At 43.3% G+C, this 18585-nt stretch overlaps 1 protein-coding gene across 1 annotated transcript in view; it reads right to left on the bottom strand.

Annotated features, from left to right (window-relative positions):
• VPS13D (vacuolar protein sorting 13 homolog D) overlaps window positions 1-18585 on the bottom strand; it is a 238051-nt gene that overhangs the window by 197405 nt on the left and 22061 nt on the right. The window contains exons 13-21 of the mRNA XM_081816824.1: window positions 17739-17918; window positions 16497-16627; window positions 15584-15659; window positions 15002-15172; window positions 13607-13737; window positions 12018-12150; window positions 7813-10026; window positions 6502-6653; window positions 2575-3606 (exon numbers count right to left, since the gene is read on the bottom strand). Coding sequence (XP_081672950.1) covers window positions 2575-3606; window positions 6502-6653; window positions 7813-10026; window positions 12018-12150; window positions 13607-13737; window positions 15002-15172; window positions 15584-15659; window positions 16497-16627; window positions 17739-17918 — 4220 coding nt within the window. The remainder of the gene's footprint in view (window positions 1-2574; window positions 3607-6501; window positions 6654-7812; window positions 10027-12017; window positions 12151-13606; window positions 13738-15001; window positions 15173-15583; window positions 15660-16496; window positions 16628-17738; window positions 17919-18585) is intronic.

Below are 18585 nucleotides of genomic sequence, written 5' to 3'. Positions count from 1 at the left end.
CACAGGACACCAACCCAGTTTCTACAAGCCAATGCCATGGGGAGAATAAAGACTGGTCTTCTTCAATTAACAGAGATTTAGGAGATAGGGCAGCAAATGTAACATGTGAACCTCATCTGAACTCCCATTCAAGAGTCACATGTCATTTTATTTAATTCTCCCCCTTTTGTAGACAAAGCAAAGTATTCCAATGAATTGCAGAGATCACAGGGAAGACATGAAGTTTCTTAACTATTCATTTCTCTATAATCCACCAGTCAAACGGCTACTGAGATAATCAGAAAGATCTGATCATGGACTGGTGAGTGTTACAGAATACGAAGAAATTCTCATTAATTTAGTGAGATGTGGTTAGATAAGAACATGTCCACATTTTTTAGAAATGAACACCGAAGCATGAAGAGGTAAAATGATTTATCTGGAATTTGCTTTAAAATACTTCAGCAAAGGGGCGCCTGGGCGGCTCAGACGTTGGGCATCTGCCTTCAGCTCAGTTCGTGATCCCAAGGTCCTGGGATCGAGTCCCAATTTGGGCTCCATGCTCAGCGGGAAGGCTGCTTCTCCCTCTCCCACTCCCCCTGCTTGTGTTCCCTCTCTCGCTGTGTCTCTGTCAAATAAATAAATAAAATCTTTTTTTTTTTTTTAAAGATTTTATTTATTTATTTGACAGAGAGAGAGACAGCGAGAGAGGGAACACAAGCAGGGGGAGTGGGAGAGGGAGAAGCAGGCCTCCCGTGGAGTAGGGAGCCCGATGCGGGGCTCGATCCCAGGACCCTGGGATCATGACCTGAGCCGAAGGCAGACGCTTAACGACTGAGCCACCCAGGCGCCCCAATAAATAAAATCTTTAAAAAAAAAAATACTTCAGCAAAAAGAGGAAAGGAATAAAGTCAATGTGATGAATCTCAAAGGAATAAAGTCAGTGGAAGTTCATTAAACTATTTGTGTTATGTTTTAAAATTTTCACAGTAAAAATGTTTTCAAAAATTCTAAAACAGCCCATTGCCAAGGGGCATTATCCACTGTTACTCTCTTGTGAAGCCAGCTGCCTCTATCTGCGCAAAGCCCCCTGGAGCACTTCCACACCCAGCACTGAAGGGTTCCTGAGGCCGCTCATTACAGGCACGGCAAGATGAAAGTTAACAGCTACAAACACATCAAGTCCAAACAATGACTGAAGCCTCTCCCGTTGCCATTCATCTGGCTAAACAGAGTGCTGCGATGGCATTCATCCACAGACACTGAGCAGGAGAGGTGACACTGGTTCGGGCCCAACTCTGCCCCGAAAGCTCTTCTATTTCTAGAGGAATGCAGCCTCCCGCCAGCTAAGGAAAGAAGAAGATAGTGGCTGAATTGAACATGATTCTCCTCCCTGAAGGCTCCCCAGCAGCAAGCGCCAGTCCGCATTTGCTACGACAAGCAGATGAAGAACTTCACCCCGCAGGCACAGATGGCATCAGCCACTGCGGGGGGGCCCCGGGCTCTGGATGGTGCCAGCTCTGAGGACGTGCCCCCAAATGGTCAATGGAACTTAGCTGCTTATACATCTTACCATGCTAGCACACAGAACAGAATAACCTTAAAATCAAACGCTATCTTTTTTAAGTGTTACATCTACAATAGGAGTACCAAGGATAAGTTATAAGTCTGGTAATCCACATAATAGCAAAACTATACAAGTTCTCGTTCGCTGAATGCTCACTTCATGCCACGCACTGTGCAAAGGGCCCTGCTCAAGTAGTTATCTCCCTGAATCCTTGCAACATCCCGATGATGGAGGCACCACTCAACACCCCCAGTTCGTTGATAAGAAAATCGGGGGAGAAGAATTAAAAACCATGCCCAAGGCCACACAGCCAGATGTTACGGCAAAAGTGCCAAGATTCAGGGGTGCCTGGGTGGCTCAGTCGTCGTTAAGCGTCTGCCTTCGGCTCAGGTCATGATCCCGGGGTCCTGGGATGGAGCCCCGCATCGGGCTCCCTGCTCCGCAGGAAGCCTGCTTCTCCCTTTCCCACTCCCCCTGCTTGTGTTCCCTCTCTAGCTATGTCTCTGTCAAATAAATAAATAAAATCTTTAAAAAAAAAAAAAAAAGTGCCAGAATTCAAACCCAGGCAGTCTGACGTGAGACTTCTTTCTCAGTGCTTGTCCTGTTGCCTCAGTGAAAGCCAACAATGTTCTGAGTGAGCAGGGACAGAGGACCAGAGCCACATTCTAGAGTAGCTTCTAGGGGCCAGACACTTGGCTAGGGGCTTTACGTACATTACCTCACTTAGTTATCTTAACTAATCGGATGACAGAAGACCAGCAACGTGAGACTCCAAGACAACAGAGCATTCCACTGAATTGCATAACCCAAAGGAAAGACAAAAGGTTACTTAAACCATTTATTCTCCCTGCCTCCAGATGGGATTTATGCTAAAACCTTTTCTAAAATATTAACAGACATCCAGAAGACCATATATAGCTCCCCTGTCAATAAGATCTATTTCCTAGGGTAAATGAACAATGAGTACATTTAAATAAACAAAGCAAAATTCATTTGTAGAACTTTAAGGAGCCAAAGGGGAGTGATACCTTGAGGTCCAGCTTGGTGTTAACTGGATCCTGAAGTTCAGACTCCGGGAGAGCATCTGATTCTGACTTGACGTTTTGTAGAACGTCCTCGGGCAGTACCTTCATTGCGTGGTTGTCTGCAGTGGAGCCAATTCCAAAAAAATCTAGGATCACGACCCAGGTTTGCAGCGTGATCAGCACATCCAAGCAGTTAAAATCAACATCAATGTTCCGGTTAACTCGGTTATAACTGGAAGAGAATTCTGGATGTTTCTTATCCACCAACAATACGTTGATATGTACCAAGGAATCATCAAATTTACTCTTTCCAGCAAGTATCTTTGGCTCATCTACTGTTGGAGAAGGGGGTGGGGTCAAGGGACAGTCCTGGTCTTGGACTTCCTTTTGCTTCTTCCGGGATGCTGAGGTGGGTCTTTGATACAGCTGGAAGACATTAGGAGCTTCTTCCATGTGGGAAGGGAGAGACCGAGGCATGTCAGGATACTCCACATTGGATACCGAAGGACAAGACTGAGAAAGATACTCTTTTTGTGCTAAACTAGATGGCTTAGGGGCTCCCCGAGACACCATCAGGTTCTTATATTTGGAATCCGGATTTTTCTCCAGTAAGTCTTCCATCAGCAGAGAGCGCAGGGCAATCTGAATAGATAAAGTCTGAGGATGGTCTTTACTGAATTCCACCTCAAAATCCTGAAACTTTAAGCTCACAAGACCCTGGGCCCCCAAAGTCAGATCTCCACTTAGCTGGACTTGAAGCTCTGATATACAAAAGTTGGCTTGAATCTGGGTAAAAGATTTCACTTCCTTCAGAGACAAGGACTTTTGAGAAGAGTTAGAAAGGCTGGAGTGGCTGAACAACCCATTCTCCTTCCTTTCAATGGAAGGTTCTCCACTGGTACTGAGGGAAGGCAGAGGAGAATTAGGGCAAGGTGAGGAGGTAGCACTGACTGGAAACTTATTCAGATCTTCACTATACACGAGATTGTCCAGCGTTTGTAAAACCTGCTCATACACATGCTTTGCTAACACCACCTGTAGTCAAAGAGAAGAATTCAGTTATTCCACTACTATTATTAATTACACTCAGATGCACTGGCCACAAACTTCCAGAGTTGATGCTTATGGGTTTTCCCAAGATGTTATAAATTAGCTGAGAGCAGGGACTATCCCTTCTGTTTCTTTTCTGTCCTTAACCTCTCCCTGACCCATGTCTACAGATGAGGCCCTCCCCCTGCCTCCCCCAGCACCCCACAAAATAATCTTTACACAATCAGTGTTCAGTAAGTACTGTTGACTGTAGGCCTGAATCAGTAAAATCACTCTTCCTAATCCCACAAAAACAACTGCAGAAATGGATGGGAATACTGCCAAAAGTCCAATGTGGTGATACCACAGGACTGAGAAACAAGACTCATGGTTCTACAACTCACTGATCATCGCCTGTTAGTGTAATAACCTTTGTTCAGTTCAGCTAAACAAACAGAAAGTGCTTTGTAATGATAATAATAATAAGCCAAGATCACTTGTTTCCTCTCCCGCTACTTTGTTTTTAATTATAACTTCTTATTAAAAATTTTTTCACACAAGGGGCGCCTGGGTGGCTCAGTCGTCGTTAAGCGTCTGCCTTCAGCTCAGGTCATGATCCCAAAGTCCTGGGATCGAGCCCCACATCAGGCTCCCTGCTCCGCGGGAAGCCTGCTTCTCCCTCTCCCACTCCCCCTGCTTGTGTTCCCTCTCTCACTGTGTCTCTCTCTGTCAAATAAATAAAATCTTTAAAAAAAAAAAATTGTTTTTTTCACATAAGTTTTTTATATACTTATGGGCAATTTTTTAACAGAGGAATTCCAAACAGATACAGAAATGACAGAACTGGAAAGTGACTGTTTTACAGCCCCCAGTTAACCAGTGTATCCCATCAGACCTCATCCGTGGAAGAAGCCCTTATACGAAGGACTGCCAGGGACTTTTACAGTGGACAGACCGGGTTCTCACACCTGCACACAATCATCAATTTCAGCATTACTATCAGAGACAACTAAGCATTATGTGCCTCTTGATATAATGCAGTATGACGCACACAACCCCACCGCTGAAGTGTTCTGGCCAAGAAAAAAAAGAACCTGAATCCAGTTAAACCTGTAGAGTTAAGGTACAGTTTACAGGAAATGTGGGAGAACAAGTTGAGTGATGCCATAAACGAACAGCCAGATCCACAATGTGGGACAATCTACAGGGCAACTGACCTACTTCTCAGAATGCAATAATAGGGTGGGGAAAAAAATGAGAGGGAAACTAAACCAAGACTCACACAATGGATCATGCAAACGCAATGTACAGGGTCTCACTAGGATCCACAAACTAAAAGTGAAAAGACATTTTTTTAAATAATCAAAAATGTCTCTGAAATCTGAAAATGGATTAAAATTTATTATGTTACCAAGGAATCCTCATTTCGACATGACAATACCATTATAGTTACGTAAGAAAATGCACGTGGACTACAGAGATACATTCCAAATACATAGCAGTAAAAATGGTATGACTCTGGGATTTGCCTTAAAATAGTTCACCAAAAGGGGCACCTGGGTGGCTCAGTCGGTTGAGTATCTGACTCTTGATTTCGGTTCAGGTCATGATCTCAGGGTTGTGAGATTGAGCCCTGAGTCAGGCTCTGCACTGGGCATGCAGCCTACTTGAGATTCTCTCTCTCTCTCTCCCTCTAACCCTCCCCACACCCCCGCAAAAAAAACGAGAGAGAGAGAGAGAGGAGAAATGAGACAAATGTGGCAAGATATTGATAACTGCTGAATCTGAATGATGGGTACATGAGGTTCATTAAATTATTCCAGTGTTGTGTACGTTTTAAATTTTTCATAATAAAATACTTTAAGATTATTAAATTAATTGTTAACATTTACAATAATTTTTAGAAGAGTTTCATCAAAAACCACAGTAAGTGATTGGTAACCATAAGAACAGTAAGTCAACATAATCCAAAGGAATTCATGCCATATGCTAGACTTAAGGTGAAAAAGTCACCCTAGTAACCACTACTGGTAATGCAAAAGTGTAGCCAAGACGGGAAAGCTTTGGGGAAAGTTCTCTCACCCAGGGACCCATAGTCAGGAATCACTGATGCCAAAAGATACACATGTTCTGTGAACAGCACTCCTGAGTTACCCCAGAGCAGCTGCCAGATACAGACTAGTGACGAGTTACTGCCCCAGGCTAGGATCCACTGTCCTAAGATCCCGCCTGTCCCTGCTTTTTTATAACGATATGCTCTTTGCGCTCATCCCTGTGAAAGCAGGAAAAATGACACTTTTGAAGGAAATAGGATGACAGCTGTATACACATGTACTCACCACACACACAGGCATACTCACTACCCACAAGCATGTGCACGCATGCGCGCACGCGCACACACACACACACACACACACACGCAAGAAATCCCTATCCTGGCCCATTTCATTTCAAAGAGGGCAAGACTAAGTCTCCCTTGAGAGGGTCTGTCAACAGCTCAAATAATCAGATTGTTTTATAGGCTGAGCCACATATGACAAGAACTAGATCCTCCTGAGAAAGACAGGCTCTGACTTTTTAAGCAATAACTCTGCTTGTTTTTGAATGCCAACGGAATTAAAGATCTGCCTCCTCTCTCTACAGAATTCACCATTCCTGCACATGAAGAGGGCCAACAAGACTGATTCCCCAGAGATGAAAGGACACAATGAAAAGGCTCCACATTCACAGAACAAGTTATCAACAGTAATAGGCACAGTCACAATGTCTCTTTGAATTTACATATTTTCCTTCTAACATTTTATATATACAAATATGTAAGATATGAACATATTAATATAATAAATGTAAAGTAAATATAGGACTTCAACTGCCCAGACATGAAAATCAACAGGTGTTTACCTGAACTGGGTTGACAAATTTCCCTTCGATCTTCATGATGCTAGAAGTTCCCAAGTCATCTGGACTAAGGGAGAAAGTCAATTCAGATTCTCTCTCTATAGGGATCTTCTCCAGTTTAAACTGAATGGTAGTGTTGTTCAGGATGTGAAAAGCTGCCATGACAGAGAGAAAATGACTGATTGGAAATACTAATATTTACTGCATTGTTGCTGAAGTGTAGGGTATATAAAATAGAGCCCATGCATTACCCTTAGACCCAAAGGGCAGAACAGCCTGGCACCTGGGGTCTATGACTAAGTGCAAACTCATAGCAAGACCAAGACCAAAACTCATAGCAAAAAGAGGTACAATATAAATTTATACACAAAAAGAAACAATATTTTTCACGACATGCTCCATTTGGTGGCTTCAAAATACGATGTTGCGAACATAATCCAGGCCAGGTCTCTAAGCTTCTCTTATTAGCCTCCCAAGCCAGCATTTTCCAAACTGAACTGCTCATCCCTACCCAGCTTTCAATTACAGATTGATCCCTCTTACTGGACCTACATCAAAGTCAAGAACAATTATCAGGTTCTAAGTGAACATCTTTTATCCCAAGCAGAAAAAGCAATCTTTAGGTAAGGATGTAAGTAAATTGGTGAATTAACATCTGAGAACCACATATGGAGAAATTCTCAAAGGCATGAATTTCTTCACCAATAAGTAAAGCCAGGCTTTAGGGCCCACTAGATGTCTGTGGATGTCAAGACTAATAGATTGAACTGTTTGGTTTTAGCAGATCAGATTGAGGACACAAATTCAGGCATTTTATTCCTAGGACCCTGGACCAATCCATTACAAAAGATGGGAGAATACTGAAAGGAAAATATAACATCCACAGACTAAATTTCATATTCCACTTTTGTCAACCCCTCCAGCTAACTTGGACTACAATATTTAACTAACAAAGATCTACAGCTTACAACTGAAAAAATCAGATGTATTTGACCAAATTAAATAATACTCCAACAGACTCCACCCTTTGAAGCATCCCTGTAAATGGGCACTCATCCAATGTTAAAGGGGGCCGGGCCACTTTAAAAAAAAAAAAAAAATTCTTGTTTTGTCAAATATGGTATCCAGTGGGAAAAACAGAAAACATACCAACCTGATATGAAGCATGGTATTAAAATTCTATTTTGATTTCTTAAATATTCACTGGGGATAATTCTAAAAGAAAAGGGTTTTGTTGTTGTTTTAAGCAAAGTACCACATACGCTGGGTTTGGAATATTTCGACAAAGTGAGACAAAAGATTTACACTCCTCACCTTGACCTCTATGCAAAGATTCAAAGAAATCATGTCGGGTGAAGTGAGCTTCCTCCTGACTGTTGGCACTGGCAGACCCAGAAGGAGAACAAAATGCCCGGTTTACTTCAGACCCAGGACCCTCTCTGCCTGTCAACTGGGTGCAATTCAAAGAATATAACTTAATGTCTTTAATTTCTACCCGCAGACGGTCACTTCTGGACTCATCATCTCCTGACACAAAATTCTGGATGAATATTTGTCCCAAGTGTCCCACCAACAACTCAGGACTCCCGGGCTTCCGAGGAATAGACACAACAGGGGATTCAATGTTTATGTTCAAGATTAGCTTTACGGTGTCGGAATGAGACCCAGAGAGGCCAAACCCATACATTTCATTTTCTTCTAAGATAAAGGACTCCCGAGTCTTCCTGGGCGTTTCAAAGAGTGACACCATCTCACTGTACTCGGCCGTCTTGGTAGCTAGTACCGTAGTGACTTTGGTAGCTGCGCTTTTCAGCATACTTCGAAAATTTTCTTCCAGCTCATCCATGGACAACGTCAACTCCTTCAAAAATTTAGCAGAGTGGTTATAATGCAAGGAAGCCATCTTGAGGTTGAGAAAACACTCCTGTTTAGACTTCTCAACAAAGGTGAAACTCAAAGCTTCGCTGAGGGCCGCATCTTCCATTCTAACAAATACAGATTCAAAGTAGCCAATGTCGCTAACGATATTTTCATAGCCTATGGAATTCCCAATGCTGACAACATACTGGTTCTTAACGTTATCTTGTGTCAAATCCATAAGCTGCAAACAGCCGAGAGAACCATTCATGTCAAATGCGCTACCCATGGAGACGTTAACTTTGGTGCCACCAATACTTGCAGTTGCAATTTTTCTGCCATATTTCTCGCCATTTGCCATCCCCACTGTCCGAAGGAGCAGTAAGTTAAGCCTGTGGATTTCCACGGCAACCTCGGTGTTCTGTTCATATGTAGCTTGGTAAGTTCCTTCCTCCCTAAAGCTTCTTTCAAAATCAGTCATTAAAGGCTGAGGACTCAAATCATCTTTTTCCTTGGGAAAAGATTTTTGAAGAAAACCAATCAGCTCCACAATTGTCTCCGGATTTAGGATAATATCCAGATTATTCACCTGTAATGAAATCACCTGAAGAGTGCTGTCCAAATTCATTGACGGGCACTCTGAACTCACAAACTGATATTCCAATTTGATGAGGGACTCCTGTTCTTTGGTGAGAATTTTGTCAAGTGAAACACCCATAGTCGATGGGTCATTCAGTGTGGCAGCATTAGTCAGGTGGGCCGCATTGGATCCAGAGACAGGAGACTGGGCCCTGCTATCCCGGAGGCTTCCTGTTGGGATATCAAAGCTCAAGTTCTTATGTGAAGCCATCAAAAGGTCAAAATCAGCACCGTACGTCTGCATCGTGTCCACCAGGAGCAATCCGTGAACGGTCAGGGAGACCTCAACATCGTAAGGCCTCTTCACAAAGTGAGCATTGGTCCCAAACACCTTGAGCACGGAAATGTACCGGCCGTTGCTCTCAACGCCAAGCTGCATGCAGTTCACCTTAAATTCGGCCAGGAGGAGCTGTGACTCCACCAGAACCTCCCGGGTATGCTGCTCCAACATCACAAAGCTCTGGGTTAAATTCATTACTGAGTCTTGCAAACTTCCCCGCTGCCCGCCTTGTGGAAAAATCTTCTCTTTAAACTGAGTGTCCGAAGTCTTCATTTCTGGGGTGGTCAGGAGAGCAAAGCAATTCTTTAGAGCAGATATTTTATCTTCATTGATGTGGATTTTCAAGTCTGGTAGGTTGCCGGAGAGCACAGCTCCGGGGTACTTGGGATCTGAAGTATAAATCAACCGACGTTCTAACTGTAGGTGAACATTGAATTTCTCAACCACGTGGGTTGGTCCCACATCAATATCCTGGACGTGCTTCCAATTGTCCTTCACTCGTCCAACCATGATCTGGAGGTCCATAAATGACAAGGAGTACCTCTCATACATCTTTGTGCTCATTAGATGGGCCTGAAGCTGCTCTGCACTGAATCCGACCCCAGAAAACGGAGGTGTTTTCCCTCCATTGCTGCTGCTTGTCTCAGGAGGGGGGGTGTTCGGAGGTGTGGCAAGAGGCGTCTTATATTCATCATCACTAAACTGGTTCTCTTCAGATGCTAGCCCATCCCCACTTCTCCTCTTGGAGTCATCTGCAGATAAAAAAGAGAAGATTCAAAGTATACGTCTGCTCCTTTCTTACTCTTTCCTTTAATATAAAAATTAAGGAACAAGAGAGAATCGACCAACCCCAATTTAAAAAAACACAGGGATGAAAACTCTAAGCATGATATTCTGATTTTACCATTTATTCGATATAAACTTATCTAGTAATTTTGAAATCAAAACACAAAAGAGAAAAGACGGAGGCCCGCTGACAGCGGAACACAGGTCAGGGAGCAGAAACCAACGAATGACCCGCTTCCCTACCCCGTCACAAGCTGCTCTCAACAGCCATTCCTGCACCACTCTCCATCATCAGCTGTCTGTTCGCCTTTCCCTGCATTTGTCTATGTGTTCCCTTTGCTCCCCCACTAGAATGTTACAAAGGAACCCAGGCCTCACCTGCCTTACTCAACAACACCCTGAGTGCCCAGATCAGTGCTTGCAAGCAGGAACTGCTCAGCGTCACATTCAAGCCTGACTTCACAATTTAACCCTTCTCTTCTACAGACTTCCACAAGTCCAGTCTTTTACCACTCAGTGCTGAGTCAACTATAAAATCACACCACTGGGTTCTGTCACCCACGTCTCTGTTCTGTGTTTATGGTTTACAAGTTCAAGTAGGTGCTTTCCGTGGTTGTGAGATCCTTTTCTTCAGATCTAATTCCCTTTTAACGTTCCCCGTAGCACCAAACTTTCCCACTCCTGTTCAAATCCTCCACCTCTTCTATTTTGGATGGCTCTTCTCAGTAAAGATAAGGTTGAGATTATTTGATAAGCTTCCTCAACCTCTTACCCCATGAATCCTCTTTCTTCCTGCCCACCTCAAGGTAAACAATAAATATTTTTTGGATCTAGTAACAGTAATGAAATAACCTTCCAGGAGTCTCTTTTTATATATGTCCCTAATATCCCTAAATAGATTAAACCTCTATTTCTGAAATGAAGTTCTGAGAAATAGCGTTTCTTAAAATCCAAAATGTTGCATGAGAAATACAAATAAAAACCACAATGAGATACTACTTCACACTCATTTAAAAAAAAAAATGGCTATAATCCAAAAGACAGATAACAGCAAGTGTTGGCAAGGATTTAGAGAAATTAAAATCCTCATACATTGCTGGTAAGACAGTAAAATGGTGTCACCCTTTTGGAAAACAATCTGGCAGTTCCTCAAAATGAAGTCACCATATGACCCAGCAATTCCACACTGAATTGAAAATATGTCTACACAAAAGCCTGTACGCAAATGTTCATAGCAGCATTATTCGTAGTAGCCAAAAGCAGAAACAACCCAAATGTCCACCAATTGATGAATGCATAAACAAAATGTGGCATATTCACACAAAGGAATATTATTCAACCACAAGTAGGAATGAAGCACAACAAGCTACAACATAGATAAATCTCGAAAACATTACGCTAAGTGAAAAAAGTCAGACATAAAAAAACACAATTGCGTGACTGCATTCATATGAAATGTTCAGAATAGTCAAATCCACAGAGATAGAAAGATTAATGGTTGGCAGGGCATAGGAGAAGGGGTAATGGAGAGTGACAGCTGAAGGGTTTGGAATGTCTTCATAGGATGATGAAAATGTTCTGGGATTAGATAACAGTAAATTGCACGATTCTGTCAATATCCCAATAACAAACTGTCCATTTTAAAAACGTATCCCAATACAGCTATCGTAAAAGAAGTAACAAGTGAACTTTGGGGTTAAAATGTCATAAAAAGCCCTTCTTTTGAGAGAGAGATTGAGAGAGAATCTCAAGCAGCTGCACACTCTGCACGGAGCCCGACTCGGGGCTCTATCTCACCACCCTGGGATCATGAGCTGAGCTGAAATCAAGAGTCGGACGCTTAACCGACTGAGCCATCGAGGTGCCCCTAAAAAGCCTTTTTTAAGCTTTACTTGGTTAAGCATAGAGAGATCAACCCCTGCAGGGTATGTCTTCACCACCTGCATTCACACCGTACCTTGGGTATTTGTCAACAGCATTCTCCCCAGATCCACAACAACTAACACGGGATTCTTGAATTTGAAATCGTCAGGAAAGATCACCTGAGGGGCAGAAATATCTAGTCGCACGGTCCACCTTTTACTCTCTTCCTGTGGAAGTAAAATAAACCAAAAATAACATAACCACAACTGTGAAAACTAAACAGCTTTACCAGCTGGGCTCAAGCCTTTCTGAAAGCCGCACCCAGGGGTTACGGGATAACTTAAAGGTCTACAGTATTAGAGCAAAAGTTTAAAACAAAAGTAGATCCCAATGCTTAAGGATCTGAGACATTATCACAGGCAAATGTTTAAAGTGGGAGGAAAAAAAAATTAGCAAATTACTGGACTGGGGTTGTCTGCTCTTTGACTGTGATGATCCATGGCTTGAGAAAGATCATGCTTCTAAATTTATAGGGCTCACTATCTCACAGTGCTGTAGAAATTATGGAATTCCAACAAACAGAGAAACTCAAATATTTTTACTTCTTCACAGACATTGGCAACCATGAACTTCCATGTCCCAAGTATCTTAGTGGAAAACATAAGCTTTGACATTTGATATATAAAAAAGACACCAAGTTATAAGTGTGTTCACTGTTCTTCCCTGAAACTAAAATTAGCCTCACATACACGGATACAGTAAAAAGCTAATCTACGTCAATGGTATCAAAAAGGAAACATCCCTAGGATAGTAAGAGGATACTAACTGCTGCCTTTGTGTTCAAACACACACACGAGAAACAAAAAACAGGACTAATTCTTCATCCCATACCACAGCCGGTACCGTCTTACTTGGAACACTGCTGCTGTCCCTTACGCGTACAGGGGCTCTGCTCTCTGAAGGGGGCCAGGCTCTCCCTCTCCACCTACCGCTGCATCTGAGCAGTGCACCTCCGGGCCGCCGTGCTAGAAACAGTTTTGCTGGACTGCTAAGGTGTTTCTCCTGGTCTACGGCATCCTCGCGTCAGTTGGTCACTTAGCATCACAAAGGGACTATCACACCCGGGAATCAAAACTGGGGCGCCATTCCAGGCGTTTTTCTTCCAATAATCATAAGTGAAGGGGGGTGCTCTTAAGTGAAACATTTGTTTGTTTGTTTGTTTTTTTAAGATTTTTATTTATTTAAGAGAGAGAGAGTGAGGGATAGCACGAGAGGAGAGCGGGTCAGAGGGAGAAGCAGACTCCCTGCTGAGCAGGGAGCCTGATGTGGGACTCGATCCTGGGACTCCAGGATCATGACCTGAGCTGAAGGCAGTCACTTAACCAACTGAGCCACCCAGGCGCCCTAAGTGAAACATTTGTAAATTATCGGGTCTAGAAAATGGAATAAGGACGAGTCTTAAGAGTGTTCCAAGACAGACACAGGGAAGAAACATGGTCTAGTCCCAGCCATTTGTTTTTATTCTTGACACCCTGACTGTAAAAGCCATGAGATTTTGTTTTTTGCTAGCTAAGAAGGATTTCATGTTTTCAGTGAACTTCATGTTTGCAGTTGAAACAAGCATGCTTAAGTAGAGGAGGTGAAGAACCCGACAGAGGGAATGCCTGCCCCTGCCCCACTTACGATGAAATCACCCACTAGCAAACGATCGAGCGTTTGTCGGATTTCCGCCTTGGTCTGCATCTTCAGTTTGTTATACTGTCTTCGGGCAGCTTCCGCCACTCTCAGCTCAAGTTCAGACTGATAACCAAAACCTGCAAGATTAGAGACGCACGGGAGGAGTGAGTATTTTCAAACGGCTGGATGGAAAAGACCACTGCTACATCTATTCTCACCACACATTTCCACCGAAGCTAAAAAACCATCTGCACAACAACAGTTCCTACTCCCACCTGCGCCGGCACTGCGTACGGTAACCGGAGGCAACGATGGGGACCCCGCCATGGGGGGAAAGGCACCTAAGTCACTAGAATTTTCTTGAACCATTTTCCGAATGACCCCAGACTATTGTAAATCTTGAAAGCATACCACTACATTAAGAGAGAAAGTGGAATTTGGAAGGAAATGCCTTCTAGATTCTATCAGGGACAGAGCAATAAAGCCACAGCATTTATGGCTGTTGTTGACATGAAGACTCAAAAACTGGACCAAAAACTAAATAGCTCCATTGTTGGGCACCTGGTGGCTCAGTCGTTAAGCGTCTGCCTTCGGCTCAGGTCATGATCCCAGGGTCCTGGGATCGAGCCCCACATCGGGCTCCCTGCTCTGCGGGGAGGCCTGCTTCTCCCTCTCCCACTCCCCCTGCTTGTGTTCCCTCTCTCGCTGTGTCTCTCTCTGTCAAATAAATAAATAAAATCTTAAAAAAAATAAAAATAAATAAAATAAAATAAAAAATAAAAATAAAATAGCTCCATTGTTATAAGGAGGGAGAGAGGGATACATGTAGGAAAGAACTATTGTTTTATCAACTTCCCTGGTCAATGAAAGTGCTTTTTCTGCTCCTCCTATCTCAAATCTCTCCTGGACACAAAGGGAGGCATGAATAAAGCAATGATGACATAGAGCAGCGCAAGGATGAGTTCTACAGTAGTTCACGCTGCACCAAACAAGTGAAACAGACCACTGACCCTGCCATTTAGAGGGAAGTTTTGTTTTGTTTTGTTTTAGAGGGAAGTTCTTGAATGTTCCTCCTAAACTCACTGGCCTAAAATATCCTGGGTAGCCAAGGAAACCACCATCCTAATAGAATGGAAAGAATTTTTTAAAGTATGCTAAAAGGAAGCAAAGACAAAGAAAATATTTAGGGATACTGATCCTTTTTGGAAAAGTAATTTTCCAAGGACATCTACTTTGTTTCCCTAACTAAGGACAACCCTATCCATGTGCCCTCCAAGCCTTTATGATTCCAGCCACTAGCAGGTCACTTCAATGTATAATAACCCTTGTCCAAAGCACTAAAAAGGACAAGAAAGATGTCTATAGAAAGTAACATAAGATCAAACAAACAAAAAAGTTAACCTGAGGTATGAACCTTTCCCTTGTAGAAAAAGTCTGCTACTTTTTTAATAGCCTGGGGATTATATATGATGTTCAAGGGCCTCGTGCTGACATTCAGCCGCCTCTCAAAATGGCTGTGCGCTGGATTTCTCTCATACAGCATCTCAAAAACCGGGTCATCTGGGTCCGCAGCTAAAGGGAAGAACCAGAGAAAGAAAATGGACCACAGCAAAAACAATCGCCTTATTCTTGATAACCTGTAAGGAATTCTGGAAAAAAGACATTTTCTAAATTATTTTCCAATTAGTTCTCATTTATGAAAATTTTATAAAACAAAGACCCTAATGAGGATTGCCTCTAATTTTCAACAGGCATCTTCAAGACTGGGTTGGTGTATTCACTCCCATTATGGAAACCCAGGCCCCGGAAGCCCTACAGGCTGACACAGGTCACACACAGGTTAACAGAGAACACGGTCTCCAAGACAAACACAGATCCACACAACAAACGGCTGGGCCAAAACAGGACACACTCCCTCTAAGACTACTGATCTGTAATCATCTTATTTCTAAAGATTAGTTTTAAGAACATATGACAAATTACCAGGGTTATGATCACTTCTGTCTGCAGATGTTGTTTGGAGACCAAAAGACTGTGAGACTCTGCCAACTTCTTTTTGCTATTAAAACATACAAAAATGCATAAATGTCAGGTGAGAGAGGACAGTTCGCCATGCACACACTTCCTCAAGTTCTGCCCTTTGGCATCACTCTCGCTTAACACAACCAAATCAAAACTCATCTGACATCGGATTAGAGGACTTGCAGACTGACCTCTCTCATTTGTGCCCTTTTCTAAGCTAAAATGCACTGTATGCTACTCTGCAGTCAGCGCGTTTAATGAATGATTCCTAAATGAGTAGGAAGTATGTATGGCCCTTTAGACTCTCACGCTGCACTCCCACCCTCTCCGCAATCCACACTCTAAAAAAATCACAGACGGAGCAAGTGGCTAAATGCTCAACTATTCTGATCATATCTCTGCCAACTTAATAAGATCAAAGATCTAATTAGTAAAGTATGTTGAATATAAAAAAGATTACATATATATAGATAACTTGAAGTGGTTCTCTTGGAACTCCGGAAAAGATGAGACTTTCTACCAGTGACTTAGGGTCAGAATGCATGAAAATGAATTCCAGACAGAAGAGATGCGAACATTGACCTTGAAATGCAGAAAATAGTGGTGCTTATGGCATTTTCTTCCAAAACAGAGCAAACCACCCCACGGCAGCTATGACAAAGGAGAGGAAGAAGGCACTGCCATAAATCCCTCCAACATTCGCTCTCTGACAAATTAAAAAAACCTTACTGAATTCCAGTTTGTTTTTAATCAGCCCATTTGTCTCAAGATGACCAAATGTCAGAATGAACGTTAACATTACCTACTGCTTGCCTAAGACAGATCACAGTTCACCCCACCCGGGACGGAGCATCCATCCCACTGCTGTACGTACTGAATTCGGGAACACCAGAAGGGGAAACATGGTGCCTTCTGTGGCCAGGTCTCGAAGAAACAGTCCACCCAACCGGACTGAGAGCAAGGAGGAATTTCTTCGAGGAAGAGATTCTGCTAGTAGCTTCACATCTACAAAAACATCAATGTAAGAGTTGATAGTATGCCATGATAACCTGAAGTATCTTAAAAAGTATGAAATATAATGTTTTACAGAGGACGATTAAATATCAATGAAGTCTTTTTCGTTGAAAGTAGAACCAAAAATCCTATCTACATATTGTTGTGTCTGTATAAATCTCTCTATATAACGACATACAGAATATTAGAAGTTTCCTCGCAGAATGAATTCTAAACAGAGCATGTTACCATTGAGTTCAAGCAATCTGCTGACTCACACTAAGTTTATGGTATCTCAGCTCTCACGATTATAAAGTCAAACAAACTGGCTCTTTTTTTTTTTTTTCGGTTGTTTAACTTTAGATTACTGAGATAAATGCCTATTTTATACACCTAAATAAAAGTATATGTGAGATGTAAAAACACCAACATGTGCATAGCTATTTATCCACCTTTAATTCCAAGTCACAAACACACGTCAGACATGGTCAATCCTCATTATTCGTGGGTTCCACGTTTGTGAATTCTCCTACTCACTAAAACTTATTTACAACCCCGAAATCCATCCTCACGGTGCTTCTGAGGACATGTGCAGAGCAGAAACACATCACCTAATGTGCATGCTCGCAGCTAAGGGTGAACCAGATAACACTGCTCTGCCCTCTTGGTGTAGCGTGGCTCATACTGCACACACATGCCCCTCTCGTGGTCTACTGAGTGCCAAGTTGTTGGCGTTTTTGTGCTTTTTGTTGGTGATTTCATGGTTTAAAACAGCCTCCACACTGCAGTGCTGGGCCTTCCAGCAGATAAGCTTCACTCACGCACGAGTTACAGTGCCGCGGCCGAGTTCAGTATTAATGAATCCACGATATATACGAAGTAAGCTGTCTTTACACACAGACACGCGTGACACAGGGTTCTGTACCGATCTGCTGGTGAATGTTATGATCAGAGGCTCACAGGCACCTAACCCTGTATCTCCCCTCCCCAGCAGCGACTCAGCATTCAACCACCCTGCGCTCAAAGCAACTTGCTAGGACATAAGGACCACAAACAAGGAGACTCAAGTGGACACGGGCACCAGGGGAGAGTGGTAACAGCTGGGGGCTCTGCGGGGCAGCACCTGAGAACTCAAGCTGCATGAAGGCGCACTCCTCCGTCCGCAGGCCGCCCGGCTCCTGGTGCAGCAGCGTCACGGTGCCCCGCTGCAGCTGCACGTTCAGTCGGGCAAACACCAGGTCCCGCTTCGTGTACGTGCTCAGACAGGACGCATCGGCCGTGGGGTCGAAAAACTCCTCGGTGCCTGAGCGCGAGGAAGGAAAGATGTTAGGGGAACGCCGGGAAAATTCAAAAAGCACCACCAGGCACACAGATCACAGTGATGATGACATTATTTAACAGTTTTCCCCAGGAAGAACTCCAAAGTCATGGGCAACTGCTTCATTCCTAATATAAAATGATCCCACTGTTTTATAAGAGATCTTACTGGGGGCACCTGGGCAACTCAGTCGGTTGAGCACCTGCCTTTGGCTCGGGTCATGATCCTGGGGTCCTGGGATCGAGTCCCACATCCCCCTACCTCTGCCTCTCTCTCTCATGAATAAATAAATTTTAAAGATCTTTAAAGATCTCATCAGCTCATTCTCCAACGAGGGAGGACGTGAAGATTCAGGACAGAGTACAGCATAAACAGCGCTGCCCAACACCGTGAAATGCTCTACGTCTGCATCGCGGGCTCAGAAGCCACCAACCACAGGCGCCTTTGAGCTCCATGGCTAACATGCCTAGTGTAACTGAGGGGAAAAAAGAATGTTTTTCTTTTAATTTTAATTAATCTGAATTTAAATAGCCATCTGTTTAAAAATGGGTAAACAGGGACACCTGGGTGGCTCAGTCCGTTAAGCAGCTGCCTTCGGCCTGGGTCATGATCCCAGGGTCCTGGGATCGAGTCCCACATCGGGCTCCTTGCT

The sequence above is a fragment of the Leptonychotes weddellii genome, chromosome 4 (assembly GCF_054177405.1).
Source record: "Leptonychotes weddellii isolate Sample4059 chromosome 4, ASM5417740v2, whole genome shotgun sequence".
Lineage (NCBI taxonomy): Eukaryota > Metazoa > Chordata > Mammalia > Carnivora > Phocidae > Leptonychotes > Leptonychotes weddellii.
The sequence above is the reverse complement of the archived record's forward strand: the minus strand, read 5'-3'. Positions and strand labels throughout refer to the sequence as shown.